Source organism: Petromyzon marinus, chromosome 69, assembly GCF_048934315.1.
Source record: "Petromyzon marinus isolate PM22_M1 ecotype Great Lakes invasive population chromosome 69, UKy_Petmar_22M1.pri1.0, whole genome shotgun sequence".
Lineage (NCBI taxonomy): Eukaryota > Metazoa > Chordata > Hyperoartia > Petromyzontiformes > Petromyzontidae > Petromyzon > Petromyzon marinus.
The window spans coordinates 2,854,902-2,875,567 of record NC_133735.1 but is presented as its reverse complement, the minus strand read 5'-3'; the positions used below and the strand labels follow the sequence as shown (position 1 = coordinate 2,875,567).

General features: G+C 51.5%; 1 protein-coding gene across 1 annotated transcript; it reads right to left on the bottom strand.

Moving 5' to 3' along the window:
* Nucleotides 1-466: 466 nt before the first annotated feature.
* Nucleotides 467-20,001, bottom strand: LOC142906683 (cytochrome b-245 light chain-like). Its single transcript, XM_076054982.1, has 6 exons — nucleotides 17,223-20,001; nucleotides 11,677-11,746; nucleotides 7,841-8,005; nucleotides 6,725-6,808; nucleotides 3,468-3,549; nucleotides 467-2,224 (listed from the first exon to the last, which is right to left on the bottom strand). Exons 1-6 carry the CDS (start codon nucleotides 17,281-17,283, stop codon nucleotides 1,988-1,990), a joined length of 699 nt encoding a protein of 232 aa, XP_075911097.1. The 5' UTR covers nucleotides 17,284-20,001; the 3' UTR covers nucleotides 467-1,987.
* Between the last annotated feature and the right edge of the window lie 665 nt (nucleotides 20,002-20,666).

Here is a 20,666-nt window from a genome sequence, read left to right as displayed (position 1 = left end):
CCAGGTAGATTCTGATAAAGAGCTGGTATAGCTCACGTGGGCCTTTCCATGGTAAAATAATACCGTGATATTTTTTTGTTTCTTTTAGGCAGGGGTGGGATGTCTCATGTGACGCGTAAGTTTTGTTGGTCTCCTCGCCATATTTTTGCCACCAGGCCGATCTGAGGGCTGCAGCGGCGGTTGCAGCGGTGGTGGTGGTGGTGGCGGTGGTAGCGGCGGTGGTGGTGGCGGTGGCGGTGGTGGTGGCGGTGGTGGCGGCGGTGGTGGTGATGGCGGTGGTGGTGGCGGTGGCGGTGGTGGTGGTGGCGGTGGTGGCGGTGGTGGCGGCGGTGGTGGTGATGGCGGTGGTGGTGGCGGTGGCGGTGGTGGTGGTGGCGGTGGTGGCGGTGGTGGTGGTGGCGGCGGTGGTGGTGGTGGTGGCGGTGGTGGCGGCGGTGGCGGTGGTGGTGATGGCGGTGGTGGTGGTGGCGGTGGTGGTTGTGGTGGTGGTGGTGGTGGTGGCGGTGGTGGTGGTGGTGGTGGTCGATCCGCCTACTATGATCAGGAATGGCGGTTGCGGATCTGCCGGTGGTGGCCGACCATTGCAGGTCTGGCTTGGGGCGATGATGGCGATGGTGGTGACGATGGTGATTACAGTCACGATGGTAACTACAGTAACGATGATGACTACGATACCAATGGTGACTCCAGTAACGATGGTGACTACGGTAACGATGGTGACTACGGTAACGATGGTGACTCCAGTAACGATGGTGACTACGGGAACGATGGTGACTACGGTAACGATGGTGACTACGGTAACGATGGTGACTCCAGTAACGATGGTGACTACGGTAACGATGGTGACTACGGTAACGATGGTGACTACGGTACCAATGGTGACTCCAGTAACGATGGTGACTACGGTACCAATGGTGACTACAGTAACGATGGTGACTACGGTAACGATGGTGACTACAGTAACGATGGTGACTACAGTAACGATGGTGACTACGGTAACGATGGTGACTACGGTACCAATGGTGAATACGGTAACGATGGTGACTATGGTATCAATGGTGACTACGGTAACGATGGTGACTACGGTAACGATGGTGACTACGATAACAATGGTAACGATGGTGACTACGGTAGCAAAGGTGACTATGGTAATGATGGTGACTACGGTAACGATAGTGACGTTAGTGACTACCGTAACAATGGTGACTACGGTAGCAATGTGACTACTTTAATGATGGTGACTACGGTAATAATTGTGACGATGGTAACTAAGCTACCAAAGATGATGACAGTGACGATGGTGACTACGATAACAATGGTGATGATGGTGACTACGGTAGCAATGTGACTACAGTAACGATAGTGATGATGGTGACGACGGTAGCAATGGTGATGATGGTGACTACAGTAGCAATGGTGACTACAGTAACGATAGTGACGATGATGACTACGGTAACGATAGTGACGATCGTGACTATGGTAACAATAGTGATGATGGTGACGACGGTAGCAATGGTGATGATGGTGACTACGGTATCAATGGTTACTACGGTAACGATAGTGACGACGGTGACGAGGGTAGCAATGGTGACGATGGTGACTACGGTAACGATGGTGACGATGCTGACTACGGTAACGATGGTGACTACAATAACGATAGTGACAATGATGACTACGGTAACGATAGTGACGACGGTGACTACGGTGGCAACGGTTACTACGGATACGACGGCGACTACGTCAACGAAGCTGACCACGCTAACGACGGTGCCGATGGTGATCACGGCGACGCCGGTGGCGGCTGACGAAGGCGCTGGCGCCAAAGACGGTGACCGCGGGCGACTGCGGCGACCACCACAGTGGCGGCGACGACGGCGGTCTCGCGTAGCTGACGGTGACGACGGCGGTGACGACGGCGGTGACGACGCGCGGGTTCACCGCTACCGCCACCGGCGCGTGCCGGGTGGGGGGGGGGGGGCGTGCGGTCTCACGGTGGCAGCAGTGGCGTGCGCTCCGAGGCACCGGCCACCGCCGCCGCCGCCGCTACCGCCATGTCCTCCTCCTCCTCCTCCTCCGCGCGGGAGGCCCCGTGCATCCGCGGCACCGATGACAGCTGCCGTTGGACGCGGACGAAACAGGCGGCGGCGGCGGCGGCGGCGGCGGCTCGGCGTTCGGGGCGGGGTCCGGCGCGTCCGCTGACCCAGGCCTCGCCGGCCACTGCAGCCTGCAAGGGGGGTGAGCGACCCGCAGGGTCAGCGCGGGGCGTTGCGCTCAGCAGGGTGGGCCGCGTAGGGCGGTGCGGAAGAAGTTCAGCATCCATGCAAACACAGGCGGGCACAGAGAGACCCACAGGCTCGCACAGAGACCCATAGACTCACACAGAGACCCACAGACTCGCACAGAGAGACCCACAGACTCGCACAGAGACCCACAGACTCACACACAGAGACCCACAGACTCGCACAGAGAGGCCCATAGACTCGCACAGAGAGACCCATAGACTCACAAAGCAGTGACCCACAGACTCACACAGAGACCCACAGACTCACACAGAGACCCATAGACTCACACAGAGACACACAGACTCACACAGAGACCTATAGATTCACATAGAGACCCATAGACTCACAAATAGACCCACAGACTCACAAAGAGACCCACAGACTCAAACAGAGACCCATAGACTCACACAGAGATCCATAGACTCACACAGAGACCCACAGACTCACACAGAGACCCACAGACTCACATAGAGACCCACAGACTAACACAGAGACCCATAGACTCACACAGAGACCCAAAGACTCACACAGAGACCACAGACTCGCAGAGAGACCCACAGACTCACACAGAGACCCACAGACTCACAAAGCAGAGACCCACAGACTCGCACAGAGAGACCCATAGACTCGCACAGAGAGTCCCTAGACTCACAAAGCAGAGACCCACAGACTCACACAGAGAGACCCACAGACTCACAAAGCAGAGACCAACAGACTCACACAGAGACCCACAGACTCACACAGAGACCCACAGACTAACACAGAGACCCATAGACTCACACAGAGACCTACAGACTCACAAAGAAACCAAAAGACTCACAAAGAGACCCATAGACTCACACAGAGACCCACAGACTCACACAGAGACATGCGTGCATCACACGGTGGAGGGGAGTGAGGAGGATGATGGAGGGACAGGGGCGAGGTCTGGGAGGAGGACTAGGAGGACTAGGAGGACGAGGACGCCCGGCGCTCCGCTCGTCGTTTTGAGCGCTGCTCCTCTGCCCCCCGTTGTTGCTGAGAGGGCGACTGCCTCCAAGTGGCCACCAGCGGCGTCCTTCACGATCCTCCTCCTCCTCCATCTGGCCGTGTTCGCTGTCAGGCCACGCTGGTCACCACCAAGAGAATGTCTGCGTGGAGGAAGGTGGGGGATCTTGGGGGGGGGGGGGGGGGTCCCCCACTCACCCGCAGGTAGAGGAGGCTTGCGAGGAACAGGCTGATGCTTCCAAGGAAGGTGGAGAGCGTGAAAGCGCAGGGGATGCTCATCCTGGATGGGGTGGGTGGAGTGGAGTGGGGCGCGGGGAGGCAGAGCGGGCGAATCGGGGCATGAAGACAAAGATCCCCCGCGTAGCCTGTAACAGACCGTACCGGTAACGGTACACGAGGCGGTGGGTGGCCAGCAACCACGCCCGAGCGGCGATGTTTACGCACAGCGCTCATTTGAGGCTCAGTCGACCTAGGGGAGGCCCAGGACCGATGTTGGTGGCCGTGAGCGGGAATCGAACTGGGGCCGTAGTCGCCGCGCCAACGATCCCCGTAAAGTCCCAGGGGTTGGGAAACTTTTTTCTAGCCAAGGGCCATTCGGGATGTTTATAAAACATCATTCGCGGGCCATACAAAATGATCATTTAACAAAAAAAAATTTGCCCCGTTATATTTGGCCAAACGTTTTAATGAACTCGCCCCCTAATGCGATGGGCTGAAACCGCTTCTCTTTGGCGAGGCGTGTGATGATGTTAGCTGGTGTTGATGATGTTAGCTGGTATTGATGATGTTAGCTGGTGTTGATGATGTTAGCTGGTGTTGGTGATGTTAGCTGGTGTTGATGATGTTAGCTGTCTATTGATGATGTTAGCTGGTGTTGATGATGTTAGCTGGTGTTGACGATGTTAGCTGGTGTTGACGATGTTAGCTGGTGTTGGTGATGTTAGCTGGTATTGATGATGTTAGCTGGTGTTGATGATGTTAGCTGGTGTTGATGATGTTAGCTGGTGTTGGTGATGTTAGCTGGTGTTGATGATGTTAGCTGGTATTGATGATGTTAGCTGGTGTTGACGATGTTAGCTGGTGTTGATGATGTTAGCTGGTGTTGACGATGTTAGCTGGTGTTGGTGATGTTAGCTGGTGTTGGTGATGTTAGCTGGTATTGATTATGTTAGCTGGTATTGATGATGTTAGCTGGTATTGATGATGTTAGCTGGTATTGATTATGTTAGCTGGTATTGGTGATGTTAGCTGGTATTGATGATGTTAGCTGGTGTTGGTGATGTTAGCTGGTGTTGACGATGTTAGCTGGTGTTGACGATGTTAGCTGGTGTTGATGATGTTAGCTGGTGTTGGTGATGTTAGCTGGTGTTGACGATGTTAGCTGGTGTTGACGATGTTAGCTGGTGTTGATGATGTTAGCTGGTGTTGGTGATGTTAGCTGGTGTTGGTGATGTTAGCTGGTGTTGGTGATGTTAGCTGGTGTTGATGATGTTAGCTGGCTGTTGATGATGTTAGCTGGCTATTGATGATGTTAGCTGGTGTTGGTGATGTTAGCTGGTGTTGATGATGTTAGCTGGCTATTGATGATGTTAGCTGGTGTTGACGATGTTAGCTGGTGTTGATGATGTTAGCTGGTGTTGATGATGTTAGCTGGTGTTGGTGATGTTAGCTGGTGTTGATGATGTTAGCTGTCTATTGATGATGTTAGCTGGTGTTGGTGATGTTAGCTGGTGTTGACGATGTTAGCTGGTGTTGACGATGTTAGCTGGTGTTGATGATGTTAGCTGGTGTTGGTGATGTTAGCTGGTGTTGGTGATGTTAGCTGGTGTTGGTGATGTTAGCTGGTGTTGGTGATGTTAGCTGGTATTGATGATGTTAGCTGGTATTGATGATGTTAGCTGGTATTGATGATGTTAGCTGGTGTTGGTGATGTTAGCTGGTGTTGATGATGTTAGCTGGCTATTGATGATGTTAGCTGGTATTGACGATGTTAGCTGGTGTTGGTGATGTTAGCTGGTGTTGGTGATGTTAGCTGGTGTTGGTGATGTTAGCTGGTGTTGACGATGTTAGCTGGTGTTGACGATGTTAGCTGGTGTTGACGATGTTAGCTGGTGTTGATGATGTTAGCTGGTGTTGGTGATGTTAGCTGGTGTTGATGATGTTAGCTGGTGTTGACGATGTTAGCTGGTGTTGATGATGTTAGCTGGTGTTGGTGATGTTAGCTGGTGTTGATGATGTTAGCTGGCTATTGATGATGTTAGCTGGTATTGATGATGTTAGCTGGTATTGATGATGTTAGCTGGTATTGATGATGTTAGCTGGTATTGATGATGTTAGCTGGTATTGATGATGTTAGCTGGTATTAACAATGTTAGCCGGCTATTGATGATGTTAGCTGGTGTTGATGATATTAGCTGGCTATTGACGATGTTAGCTGGTATTGACGCTGTTAGCCGGCTATTGATGATGTTGCCGCTACTCGCAACTGCTTTTCCAGGTTTGCTATCCTAGATTTGTTGAATTTCGAGTCCCGCCTGCGGTTGCCTTGGCAGGGACAGACTAAATGATTTTGCGGGCCATACACGGCCCCCGGGCCGGACGTACCCCACCCCTGCCATAAACGATGGGACATGAGCCGCCGTGCACTACTAATTGGCGGTGAGGTCACTGCGGTGTTTGTGCCAGGCTAGGTACGTTTCGATACTGTCGCGTGAAGTGTGGAAAGCTTGCCGCTGGCAGGAAGTCACGGGACAGACGCAGATGCCATGGATTAGACCGCTGTACCAGGCTAGGCGCAGGAGGTCATGGGATAGACCCAGGAGGCGCCATGGGTTGACTGATTGAGATGACCGGCAGATGCTACCACCTGTGCCCCCCTACTGTGCCAACTCGCTGCGTTGTAGCTGCCCGTCACTCCGCTCGTTGTTGTGAGCGTCGCTCCTCTGCCCTTGGCTGCTGCTGGAGGGCGACTGCCTCCAACTGCCCAGTAGCGTCCTTCACGAGCCTCCTCCACAGAGGCCGATCTTGACACCGCTGGTACCGGTCATCGGCAAGTCCACTCAGCTCCACGTCCTCCTCCTGTACCGTATCAGCTCCATCTCTTCTCTCGCTGTGCATACTCACCCACTCACCACATCCACTCACCAACTCAGCTACCCACTCACCCATCCACTCGCCACCTCACCCACACACTCAGCTATCAGCCCATCTCTTCTACAGCCTGTTGCGCTATCTGTCCAAACATCAGCTGCTTGGGGCACGCGGTGGCTGGCCACGTGGGGCCACGCAACCCGGCAGACCCAGCCTCCTCGCCTGCCGGAGGAGCTCACCGAGGGATGGAAACTTGCGTCCAGATCTCCCAAGGGAGGATCCGTGAGCTCCTTAAAGAGGGGCCCCTCCTGGGAGTGCGGGCCTTAGGCGTGGTGGGCCCCCCTTGCGCCCCACACGAGACTCACGTGGTGTAGAGCAGCGAGCGGCTGTAGTAGGAGGAGGTGACCATTCCCAGGGCATCCACCACCCGCTCCAGCAGCTCCTGGGCCCTGCATGCCGGGCACAGAGATGGTCACGGCTGGGCCCTTGGGCAGCTCAACATGCATCCCATTGTTTCCATTGACCACAGCCGAACCGAGGCAGCTCAAGGGGGACCCTGGCAGGGCACGGGTGGAGTTTTTTCAACTGACCACACCCAAACCGAGCCAAGTCATGGGGGGGGGGGGGGGGGGGGGGGGCTCTGGCACGGTACGGGTGGTGTTTTTTTCCACTGGCCAAAACCCGAACCGAGCCAGCTCATGTGGGCTCTGACACAGTACGGGTGGTGGTTTTCCACTGGCCACACCCGAACCAAACCAGCTCATTGCGCTTCAATCAAGATTGAAGTGCCTCTAAGGGAAGGAGTTTCCACCACAACTATTAGATCTTTTCACACCTGATGACGATTGCCCTGTTGTTGCAATCGAAACGTCGCGATCTAGTATTATTATTTCTACCCGTCACGTGACTTCACCGAAAGAACCAAAGAGTAGGGAGCAGAATCGCGGTGGCTGCGCGATGACGACGATGACGACGATGACGACGATGACGACGACGATGACGACGATGACGACGATGATGACGATGACGACGACGATGACGACGATGGCGACGATGACGACGACGACGGCGACGATGACGACGACGATGGCGACGATGGCGACGATGGCGACGATAACAACAACGATGATGACGACGATGACGACGATGGTGACGATGGCGACGATGACGACAACGACGATGACGACGATGACGACGATGGCGACGATGGCGACGACGGCGACGATGACGACGATGACGACGATGACGACGACGACGACAACGATGACGACGATGACAACAACGATGACGACAATGACGATGACGACGACGATGACGACGATGGCGACGACGATGACGACGATGACGACGACGACAACGACGACGACAACGATGACGACGATGACGACAACGATGACGACGACGACGGCGACGACGGCGACGATGACGACGATGACGACGACGACGGCGACGACGATGGCGGTGGCCGCGACGCGTCTCACCGCCGCGGCCGCCGCTTGGTGTCCCCTGCCGGGGCCCTGCGTGGGACGGCCTCCTCCCGCCGCTGGGGCCTCGTCTCCCACCGGGCCCCTTCCTCCTCCACTTTCTCTTTGCCCACCTTGGCCCCCCGCGGGTACTCGATGAGTGACACCAGCGAGCCCAGAACCCTGCGCCATAGATAAGGAGGAGGGTCCTGGCGAGGTGGGGGCGGCGGAGGGGGGGGGGCGGGGGGGGGTCTGTCCAGCAATGGAGACTGACCACGTGTCCACTGTGAGACTCACCTCGTGGTTGTGCTATGGTGGTGGTGATGTTGTAGCTATTGGTGATGTGGTGGTGATGTTGTAGCTATTGGTGATGTGGTGGTGATGTGGTGGTGATGTTGTAGCTGTTGGTGATGTGGTGGTGATGTGGTGGTGATGTTGTAGCTATTGGTGATGTGGTGGTGATGTGGTGGTGATGTTGTAGCTATTGGTGATGTGGTGGTGATGTGGTGGTGATGTTGTAGCTATTGGTGATGTGGTAGTGATGTAGCTATTGGTGATGTGGTGGTGATGTTGTAGCTATTGGTGATGTGGTAGTGATGTGGTGGTGATGTGGTGGTGATGTTGTAGCTATTGGTGATGTGGTGGTGATGTGGTGGTGATGTGGTGGTGATGTTGTAGCTATTGGTGATGTGGTGGTGATGTTGTAGCTATTGGTGATGTTGTAGCTATTGGTGATGTGGTGGTGATGTTGTAGCTATTGGTGATGTGGTGGTGATGTGGTGGTGATGTGGTAGTGATGTTGTAGCTATTGGTGATGTGGTGGTGATGTGGTGTTGATGTGGTAGTGATGTTGTAGCTATTGGTGATGTGGTAGTGATGTGGTGGTGATGTGGTAGTGATGTTGTAGCTATTGGTGATGTGGTAGTGATGTAGCTATTGGTGATGTGGTGGTGATGTTGTAGCTATTGGTGATGTGGTGGTGATGTGGTGGTGATGTGGTAGTGATGTTGTAGCTATTGGTGATGTGGTGTGATGTGGTGGTGATGTGGTAGTGATGTTGTAGCTATTGGTGATGTGGTGGTGATGTTGTAGCTATTGGTGATGTTGTAGCTATTGGTGATGTGGTGGTGATGTTGTAGCTATTGGTGATGTGGTGGTGATGTTTTAGCTATTGGTGATGTTGTGGTGATATTGCAGCTATTGGTGATGTGGTGGTGATGTGGTGGTGATGTGGTAGTGATGTTGTAGCTATTGGTCATGTGGTGGTGATGTTGTAGCTATTGGTGAGGTTGTGGTGATGTTGTAGCTATTGGTGATGTGGTGGTGATGTGGTGGTGATGTTGTAGCTATTGGTGATGTGGTGGTGATGTTGTAGCTATTGGTGATGTGGTGGTGATGTGGTGGTGATGTGGTGGTGATGTTGTAGCTACTGGTGATGTGGTGGTGATGTGGTGGTGATGTTGTAGCTACTGGTGATGTGGTGGTGATGCGGTGGTGATGGTGGCATTGATGGCACTGGGGTGACGATAGCTCTCCTCTAGCAGCGAGCCTCACGATCAAGGCTGCGCTGCAGTGACCACGTGGGGTGTGCGCGTGCCACTCCACGTGGCCTCAAATTCGCCTGGCATAAGGGGCCGTCCATAAATGACGTCACGCGATTTTGGACGATTTTTTTACCACCCCCCCCGTCACATGACGTCACAAAAAGTCAGACCCCCTCAAATATGACGTCACAAAGCTCTGCCCCACCAACCCCCCCAAAATAAAAACAAATCGCTTTAAACTATTAGTCATTGTAGCGCGTTATTTAATGCGGCGCTGCAACTCCGATGTTGTGGGGTAAAACATTTATTAAAAAGCCTATTTAATTAAGTAGAACGTGCTGTCTGTATTCATTTAAAGTTGCGCATTTTCACGTGACGTCACATTTCTCAAACAACCCTCAACCCCCCCCCCCCCTGCTCGTCACACATCGTCACAAGTGTCTGACTCCGCCCACCCACCCCCCCCCCCAAGCCCCGCCTAGGTGCGTGACGTCATTTATGGACGTGGTGACGTCGCCGCCGCTGAGCATCGAATGGCGGGGGCCCTTGTTGGTTTAGCGATTTTGAGTGAGAGAGGCGGTGGTGGCGGTGGTGGCGGTGGTGGTGGTTATCGTCGTGGCGACTGTTAGAGGTTCTGGATTTGAAGCTTTCGTGACTGCAAGGATTCACACCCTTCGATTTCATTCGGCAAAAGTCACGTAGGTAAAATTAAAACAAAATCAAAGAAACACATAGCGATAAGTTTTTACCCCTTTTTTAACTGGCACAAAAAAAAACTGACGCCTTTATTCAAGGCATCGTGTTTGCAATGACCACAACACAAGCAAGTCAAAATGCAAACAAAAAAAAACAACTCTGATAATGATGATGGCACTGTCCTTGAATTTGATTGGTCCACACCCGAGACGGCTTTTCTTAGAGCCCTTTAGTCTCCATTGGTGTTGGACCAGAAGACGCCAAAAGGCGTACAACTCAAAAACAGTGCACAATCAGAGTTATTAAGGGCTCGGGGTGAGCATTTACATTATGAGACCTCCTTGGCCAGTAACAAGATATAGTAATAGGTTTTTACCCCTTTTAACTGGCACAAAAACTGACGCCTTTATTCAAGGCATCGTGTTTGCAATAGCCACAACACAAGCAAGTCAAAATGCAAACAAAAAAGACAACTCTGATAATGATGATGGCACTGTCCTTGAATTTGATTGGTCCACACTCGAGACGGCTTTTCTTAGAGCCCTTTAGTCTCCATTGGTGTTGGACCAGAAGACGCCAAAAGGCGTACAACTCAAAAACAGCGCACCATCAGAGTATTGAGGGCTCGGGTGAGCATTTACATTATGAGACCTCCTTTACCAGTAACAAGATATAGTAATAGGTTTTTACCCCTTTTAACTGGCACAAAAACTGACGCCTTTATTCAAGGCATCGTGTTTGCAATAACCACAACACAAGCAAGTCAAAATGCAAACAAAAAGAGACAACTCTGATAATGATGATGGCACTGTCCTTGAATCTGATTGGTCCACACCCGAGACGGCTTTCTTTAGAGCCCCTTAGTCTCCATTGGTGTTGGACCAGAAGACGCCAAAAGGCGTACAACTCAAAAACAGTGCACCATCAGAGTTACTGAGGGCTCGGGGTGAGCATTTACATTGAGACCTCCTTTACCAGTAACAAGATATAGTAATAGGTTTTTACCGCTTTTAACTGGCTCAAAAACTGACGCCTTTATTCAAGGCATCGTGTTTGCAATAACCACAACACAAGCAAGTCAAAATGCAAACAAAAAGAGACAACTCTGATAATGATGATGGCACTGTCCTTCAATTTGATTGGTCCACACCCGAGACGGCTTTCTTTAGAGCCCCTTAGTCTCCATTGGTGTTGGACCAGAAGACGCCAAAAGGCGTACAACTCAAAAACAGTGCACCATCAGAGTTACTGAGGGCTCGGGGTGAGCATTTACATTGAGACCTCCTTTACCAGTAACAAGATATAGGAATAGGTTTTACCCTTTTAACTGGCACAAAACTCACACCTTTTTTCAAGGCATCGTGTTTGCAATAGCCACAACACAAGCAAGTCAAAATGCAAACAAAAAGAGACAACTCTGATAATGATGATGGCACTGTCCTTCAATTTGATTGGTCCACACCCGAGACGGCTTTTCTTAGAGCCCTTTAGTCTCTCCACTGGTGTTGGACCAGAAGACGCCAAAAGGCGTACACAGAAAAAAACAATTGAATCAATTGTTTTCTTTGATTTTGCTCAAGGTTTCCACGTCCGCCCCGTCGTCGACAAGGATACAGTCCCACTGCTGATAATCCCCAGAGCTCGCACTTCTCCACGACGGCAATTACGCCACCAATCACCAGCACTGGGCCGACACATCGCACGGGGGGAGAGACGCGTCAGGTGACACCCTCCGGGGACAACTCACGCCGCCACCCACAATGCACCACAGGTGTTATACATGTGTACACGACCTCACCTGGTACACCGCCTCACCTGGTACACCGCCTGGTACACCACCTGGTACACTGCCTCGCTTGGTACACCACCTAACCTGGTACACTACCTGGTATACTACCTGGTACACTACCTCACCTGGTACACTACCTGGTAAACTACCTGGTACACTACCTCACCTGGTACACTACCTCACCTGGTATACTACCTGGTACACTACCTCACCTGGTACACTACCTGGTAAACTACCTGGTACACTACCTCACCTGGTACACTACCTCACCTGGTACACTACCTGGTACACTACCTCACCTGGTACACTACCTCACCTGGTACACTACCTGGTACACTACCTCGCCTGGTACACTACCTGGTACACTACCTGGTACACTACCTGGTACACTACCTCACCTGGTACACTACCTGGTACACTACCTGGTACACTACCTCACCTGGTACACTACCTCACCTGGTACACTACCTGGTACACTACCTGGTACACTACCTGGTACACCACCTCACCTGATACACTACCTGGTACACTACCTCACCTGGTACACTACCTGGTACACTACCTCACCTGGTACACTACCTGGTACACTACCTCACCTGGTACACTACCTGGTACACTACCTCGCCTGGTACACCACTTCACCTAGTACACTACCTGGTACACTACCTGACCTGGTACACTGCCTGGCCTGGTACACTACCTCGCTTGGTTTTCTACCTTGCCCGCTATACTAAATACTCTGATTCTCAGATAGATCATCTTCTATGCAATAATACGCTCAGATGCTTTTTTTTACAGCCACATGCTGCCCCTCTGGTTGGCTTGTTGGCCGCGGTGACGTCACGCACTGCAGCCAATCAGCGTGTGCGACGGGCAAGCCTTAACATAATTGTATACTGAGCACCGTCACACAGGCTGGGCGGCCACTTGCTGAGCGTCACGTGACGCATCAGTGACCCGTAAACGTGGCGATGCGAATTTCTGATGATAAGGTAAAGGTGAGACACCCAATCCATGCGATAATCAATCGTACCGTGACGAAAGTCCCCGGGACCCACATACAACAACGCGGAGATAACATTGGGTTTGGCGGAGCCATCTTCAAGCCAGCCGTAATGAGTGTGTGTGTGTGTACGTGTGTGTGTGTGTACGTGCACGTGTGTGTATGTGTGTGTGGGGAGCGATAGTGTAGCGGTTAGCGCGCTGCGCTATGAACCTGGCGACCCGGGGTTCGATTCCCGCCCACGGCCAACACCACAGTGACGATCATCTGAACCGGTCCCGGGCCTCCCCTAGGTCGACTCAGCCTCAAATGAGTACCTGGTGCGGTGTGTAACACATTGCCACTAGGGAGACAAAGGCGGTCGGGCGTGGTGCTGGCCACCCCCCCCCCCCTCGTGTACCGTTTCCGGCCTTCATAGGTGCTGCTCGCTAACAGCACTTGCCCCTACAGTCTGTTAAGGCTATATGGGGGATCTTTATCTTTGTGTCAAGAGCGGTGGTGTAGTCAGGGGCGGAGCCAGGATTCCAGGCCGGGGTGACATTGAACAAATTTTTAATTTCAAAGAATGATTCAGAGAGTCCAGGCTGTTGAGCCAGACGCCATCGGTTGGCGGACACGCGCTCTTGACAATGCAGTTGTCACGGAGTCCGCTAGCTGGTTGGGGTTCGCTACGTATCTTAACATCGTTCACTGAAGCTCTGTCGTCCCGACAGGTCTGTTCCTTTCACCTGAAGACGGCCGCTTGCGTTGTGGCCGAAACGTCGTGAGAATTTTATTGTGTTTTTTTATTATTTTATTCTCATTTCTACGTGGTGGTGGTGACTTTACCGAAAGAACCAAAGAAGATGAATCCTTGCAGTCACGAAAGCTTTAAATCGAAATTTAAACTCAATTCATTTTTAACCAGGTCTAAGGCCCCACTCGAGCGACGTAGCTCTTGGTCAGAAGCGAACTGGCCAACACAAATAAATTCATCTCCAACAAGTGGCTTATGACATGGAAATTAAAGGCGTGTAGAGAGACCCGTAGAGATACATAGATATCCATAGAGATACATACACACCCACTGAGATACATAGAGACTCGGAGAGATACATAGAGATACATAGAGATACATACAGACCGATTGAGATACACAGAGACCGACTGAGATATATACAGACCCACTGAGATACATAGGAACTCAGAGAGATACATCGAGATACATAGAGACCGATTGAGATACAATAGAAACCCACAGAGATACATAGAGACCGATTGAGATACAATAGAGACCCACAGAGATACATACAGACCCGTAGAAATACATAGAGATACATAGAGACCCGTAGAGATACATAGAGACCGATTGAGATACACAGAGACCCACAGAGATACATACAGACCCACTGAGATACATAGAGACTCAGAGAGATACATAGAAACCCATAGAGATACATAGAGATCGATTGAGATACACAGAGATACATACAGACCCACTGATATACATAGAGATGCATAGAGATCATAGAGACCCACAGAGACCCACAGAGACCCACAGAGACGCACAGAGACCCGTAAACGGAACTAAATTATTGTTTATTTAACCAGGTCTAATGCCCCACTGAGCTACGTAGCTCTGGTTCATTAGCGACCTGGCCATCACAAACGGTAGCAGCTCAACCAAATGGCTCATCACCTTTGCGTGGAAATGTATACAGCAGCAGGAGTGAGTGTCGGAATCGAACCCACGACCTCCTGTATACCAGGCGAGGTAGTTAACATCTCCTAGCCACAAGCAAACTCCAAATATACAGCAGCAGGAGTGAGGGTCGAGATCGAACCCACGACCTCCTGTATACCAGGCGAGGTAGTTAACATCTCCTAGCAACACGCAAACTCCAAATATACAGCATGCGCTGTCAGGGTCAGGATTGAACCCACGACCTCCTGTATACCAGGCGAGGTAGTTAACATCTCCTAGCCACACGCAAACTCCAAATATACAGCATGCGCTGTCAGGGTCAGGATTGAACCCACGACCTCCTGTATACCAGGCGAGGTAGTTAACATCTCCTAGCCACACGCAAACTCCAAATATACAGCAGGCGTTGTCAGGGTCAGGATCGAACCCACGACCTCCTGTATACCAGGCGAGGTAGTTAACATCTCCTAGCCACACGCAAACTCCAAATATACAGCAGGCGTTGTCAGGGTCAGGATCGAACCCACGACCTCCTGTATACCAGGCGAGGTAGTTAACATCTCCTAGCCACACGCAAACTCCAAATATACAGCATGCGCTGTCAGGGTCAGGATTGAACCCACGACCTCCTGTATACCAGGCGAGGTAGTTAACATCTCCTAGCCACATGCAAACTCCAAATATACAGCATGCGCTGTCAGGGTCAGGATTGAACCCACGACCTCCTGTATACCTGGCGAGGTAGTTAACATCTCCTAGCCACAAGCAAACTCCAAATATACAGCAGCATGAGTGAGGGTCGAGATCGAACCCACGACCTCCTGTATACCAGGCGAGGTAGTTAACATCTCCTAGCAACACGCAAACTCCAAATATACAGCATGCGCTGTCAGGGTCAGGATTGAACCCACGACCTCCTGTATACCAGGCGAGGTAGTTAACATCTCCTAGCCACACACAAACTCCAAATATACAGCATGCGCTGTCAGGGTCAGGATTTAACCCACGACCTCCTGTATACCAGGCGAGGTAGTTAACATCTCCTAGCCACACGCAAACTCCAAATATACAGCAGGCGTTGTCAGGGTCAGGATCGAACCCACGACCTCCTGTATACCAGGCGAGGTAGTTAACATCTCCTAGCCACACGCAAACTCCAAATATACAGCAGGCGTTGTCAGGGGCAGGATCGAACCCACGACCTCCTGTATACCAGGCGAGGTAGTTAACATCTCCTAGCCACACGCAAACTCCAAATATACAGCAGGCGTTGTCAGGGTCAGGATCGAACCCACGACCTCCTGCACACCAGGCGAGGTAGTTAACATCTCCTAGCCACATGCAAACTCCAAATAACAGCAGGCGTTGTTGGGGTCGGGATTGAACCCACGACCTCCTGTATACCAGGCGAGGTAGTCAACATCTCCTAGCCACACGCAAACTCGAAATATACAGCAGGCATGAGGGTCGGGATCGAACCCACGACCTCCTGTACACCAGGCGAGGTAGTTAACATCTCCTAGCCACATGCAAACTCCAAATAACAGCAGGCGTTGTCAGGGTCAGGATCGAACCCACGACCTCCTGTATACCATGCGAGGTAGTTAACATCTCCTAGCCACACGCAAACTCCAAATATACAGCAGGCGTTGTCAGGGTCAGGATCGAACCCACGACCTCCTGTATACCAGGCGAGGTAGTTAACATCTCCTAGCCACACACAAACTCCAAATATACAGCATGCGCTGTCAGGGTCGGGATTGAACCCACGACCTCCTGTATACCAGGCGAGGTAGTTAACATCTCCTAGCCACACGCAAACTCCAAATATACAGCATGCGCTGTCAGGGTCAGGATTGAACCCACGACCTCCTGTATACCAGGCGAGGTAGTTAACATCTCCTAGCCACACGCAAACTCCAAATATACAGCATGCGCTGTCAGGGTCAGGATTGAACCCACGACCTCCTGCACACCAGGCGAGGTAGTTAACATCTCCTAGCCACACGCAAACTCCAAATATACAGCATGCGCTGTCAGGGTCAGGATTGAACCCACGACCTCCTGTATACCAGGCGAGGTAGTCAACATCTCATAGCCACCGTGGTGCCCCAAACAAGTTGTAACACGTTCTGCCCCGTTCTTGCCGACAAGTACAAAAAAGGTCGTGTGTTCATTCAACTCAATCGCTGCATGATAACAATAATAACAACCCTATGTGTCCTGACTTTTGGGCCACCCTGTATAATAATAATAATAATCCTATGTGTCCTGACTTTTGGGCCACCCTGTAAAATAATAATAGCCCTATGTGTCCTGACTTTTGGACCACCCTGTATAATAATACTCCTATGTGTCCTGACTTTTGGGCCACTCTGTAAAATAATAATAGCCCTATGTGTCCTTACTTTTGGGCCACCCTGTATAATAATACTCCTATGTGTCCTTACTTTTGGGCCACTCTGTAAAGTAATAATAATAATAGCCCTATGTGTCCTGACTTTTGGGCCACTTTGTATAATAATACTCCTATGTGTCCTTACTTTTGGGCCACTCTGTAAAGTAATAATAATAGCCCTATGCGTCCTGATTTTTGGGCTACCCTGTGTATGGTTTGGCCTGTAGTGTTGGCGAGGTGATCTCAGTTCCAATTAGGTCAGCAAAGATCGATAATTGATACTCACTGATTCCGGAGATCAGAGCTTGCTCATTGGCCCACAGCGCCCATTCCACACGGGATGCCATGGCCAGTCACGGACACAAGCCACTTGGGGACACGTGGACTGGGAGATACAGAGACACGTGGACTCAGAGATCGAGGGACTTAGAGATACAGATACACGTGGACTCGGAGATACAGAGACACGGAGACTCAGAGATCGAGGGACTTAGAGATACAGAGACACGTGGACTCAGAGAGACAGAGACACGTGGACTTAGATATACAGAGACACGTGGACTCAGAGATACAGAGACACGTGGACTTAGAGATACAGAGACACGTGGACTCAGAGATACAGAGACACGGAGACTCAGAGATCGAGGGACTTAGAGATACAGAGACAGAGACACGTGGACTCAGAGATAGAGGGACTTAGAGATACAGAGACACGTGGACTCAGAGAGACAGAGACACGTGGACTCAGAGAGACAGAGACACATGGACTCAGAGAGACAGAGACACGTGGACTCAGAGATCGAGGGACTTAGAGATACAGAGACACGTGGACTCGGAGAGACAGAGACACGGAGACTCAGAGATCGAGGGACTTAGAGATACAGAGACACGTGGACTCAGAGATACAGAGACACGTGGACTTAGAGATACAGAGACACGTGGACTCAGAGATACAGAGACACGGAGACTCAGAGATCGAGGGACTTAGAGATACAGAGACAGAGACACGTGGACTCAGAGATAGAGGGACTTAGAGATACAGAGACACGTGGACTCAGAGAGACAGAGACACGTGGACTCAGAGAGACAGAGACACATGGACTCAGAGAGACAGAGACACGTGGACTCAGAGATCGAGGGACTTAGAGATACAGAGACACGTGGACTCGGAGAGACAGAGACACGGAGACTCAGAGATCGAGGAACTTAGAGATACAGAGACAGAGACACGTGGACTCGGAGATAGAGGGACTCAGAGAGACAGAGACACGTGGACTTAGACAGACAGAGACACGGAGACTCAGAGAACGAGGAACTTAGAGATACAGAGACACGTGGACTCAGAGATAGAGGGACTTAGAGATACAGATACAGAGACACGTGGACTCGGAGAGACAGAGACACGTAGACTCGGAGATAGAGGGACTTAGAGAGACAGAGACACGTGGACTCAGAGAGACAGAGACACGGAGACTCAGAGATCGAGGGACTTAGAGATACAGAGACACGGGGACTCGGAGATAGAGGAACACTCGGACATGGGGACACACAGATACTGAAACGCACAGAGCCAATAAAACACACAGTAACCCAAATATGAATGTACTCGGACACACAAAGACCGGGAGACACACGAAGACCCAGAGACACGCAGAGACCCAGAGACACACAGAGACCCGGAAACACACAGAGACACAGACACACTCAAACCAGGAGACACACAGAGACACAGACACACTGAAACCAGGAGGCACACAGAATAAACAGGAGACACAGACACCCAGATACACACAGAGAGACCCAGAGAGACACACAGAAACAGAGAGACACACACAGAGACTTGGACACCCACAGACAGAGAGACACAGAGAGAGACTTGGAGTCACAGAGACACAGACACACAGAGACCCAGAAACACACAGAGACACAGACACACTCAAACCAGGAGACACACACAGAGAAAACAGGAGACACACATGAAACCTGGAGACACAGACACCCAGATACACACAGAGAGACCCAGAGCCACCCTCAGAGACCTGGAGACCCAGACAGACACACAGAAACAGAGAGACACACAGAGACTTGGAGACCCACAGACAGAGAGACACACAGGGACTTGGAGTCACAGAGACACAGACAGAGAGACACACAGAGACTTGGAGACCCACAGTCAGAGAGACACACAGAGACTTGGAGTCACAGAGACACAGACAGAGAGACACACAGAGACTTGGAGACCCACAGACAGAGAGACACACAGAGACTTGGAGTCACAGAGACACAGACAGAGAGACACACAGAGACTTGGAGTCACAGAGACACAGACAGAGAGACACACAGAGACTTGGAGTCACAGAGACAGAGAGGCACACACAGGGACTTGGAGACCCACAGTCACAGACAGAGAGACACACACAGAGACTTGGAGTCACAGAGACACAGACAGAGAGACACACACAGAGACTTGGAAACCCACAGACAGAGAGACACACAGAGACTTGTAGTCACAGAGACAGAGAGACACACAGAGACTTGGAGTCACAGAGACACAGACAGAGAGACACAGACAGAGAGCAGGCGACAGGGCGATGAGCGGTGGCAAGGGGAAGTTGGCACTTCCCCTGTGAACACCACCACGACGTGATGCCACGTCAAACACAGACAGCCTCCACCACCACCACCATCAACCACCATTCGCCACCACTATCCACTACCATCAACCAACACCACCACCATCCACCAGGGCCGGATTCAGATTGTGTAGGCCGCTGGGCGACAGGGTACTGTGAGGGCCCTCCACCCAGTAATATTACCAAAAGGAAAACAACATCCTGCTAATCCAACACACTAACACGGCTACTTCAATGCTAAATTCTTCTGTTGATATGTAAACTCCTTCGTCAAAGCGCTCTGCTCCTCCCACCCAGCTTAAAAGACGCTGCCAAGCTTGGCAGTACTCACTGAAGCGCTGTCTTCCCGACAATCCTGTTTCTTCACCTGAGGAAGGCTACTTGTGTTGTGGCCGAAACGTCGTGAGAATTTTTATTTTATCACGTTTTATTTTTTTATTATTTTGTTTCCATTCTACGTGGTGACTTTACCGAAAGAACCAAGAAGAGGAAAACAAAGTTAAAGAAAATTTAAAATTGTATTTTCACAATGCTTGCAACAAATAAAATTCAGCATTCACAAATGAAATCACTTTTCACTTCATCTCTGGAGGCCCCTCCAGCTGGCAGAGGCCCTCTGGGCTGCAGCCTCTAAAGCCCCCACGCCTTGATCAACCACCACCACCATCAACCACCACCACCATCAACCACCACCACCATCAACCACTATCAGCCACCACCACCATTAACCACCACCACCATCAACCACCACCACCACCATCAACCACCACCACCATCAACCACCTCCATCAACTACCTTCAGCCACCACCACCACCATCAACTACCTTCAGCCACCACCTCCATCAACCACTATCAGCCACCACTATCAACCACCACCACCATCCACCACCACCCACCATCAACCACCGCCACCATCTACCACCACCCACCATCAACCACTATCAGCCACCACCTCCATCAACCACCACCACCATCATCCACCACCATCAACCACCACCACCATCTACCACCACCCACCATCAACCACCACGCTCTGGTCCAATCAGAACGTCCCAAGGAAATGGATATCACAGAGCTACCTCTGAGATCCCCTTCT

Coding starts and splice junctions, on each gene's coding strand:
- LOC142906683 (XM_076054982.1), bottom strand. CDS start 17,283: ATGGCATCCCGTGTGGAATGGGCGCTGTGGGCCAATGAGCAAGCTCTG. Junction 8,006..11,676: donor GGATTATCAGCAGTGGGACT/GTATCCTTGTCG, acceptor TCTATGGCGCAG/GGTTCTGGGCTCGCTGGTGT. Junction 6,809..7,840: donor ACCAAGCGGCGGCCGCGGCG/GTGAGACGCGTC, acceptor CCCGGCATGCAG/GGCCCAGGAGCTGCTGGAGC.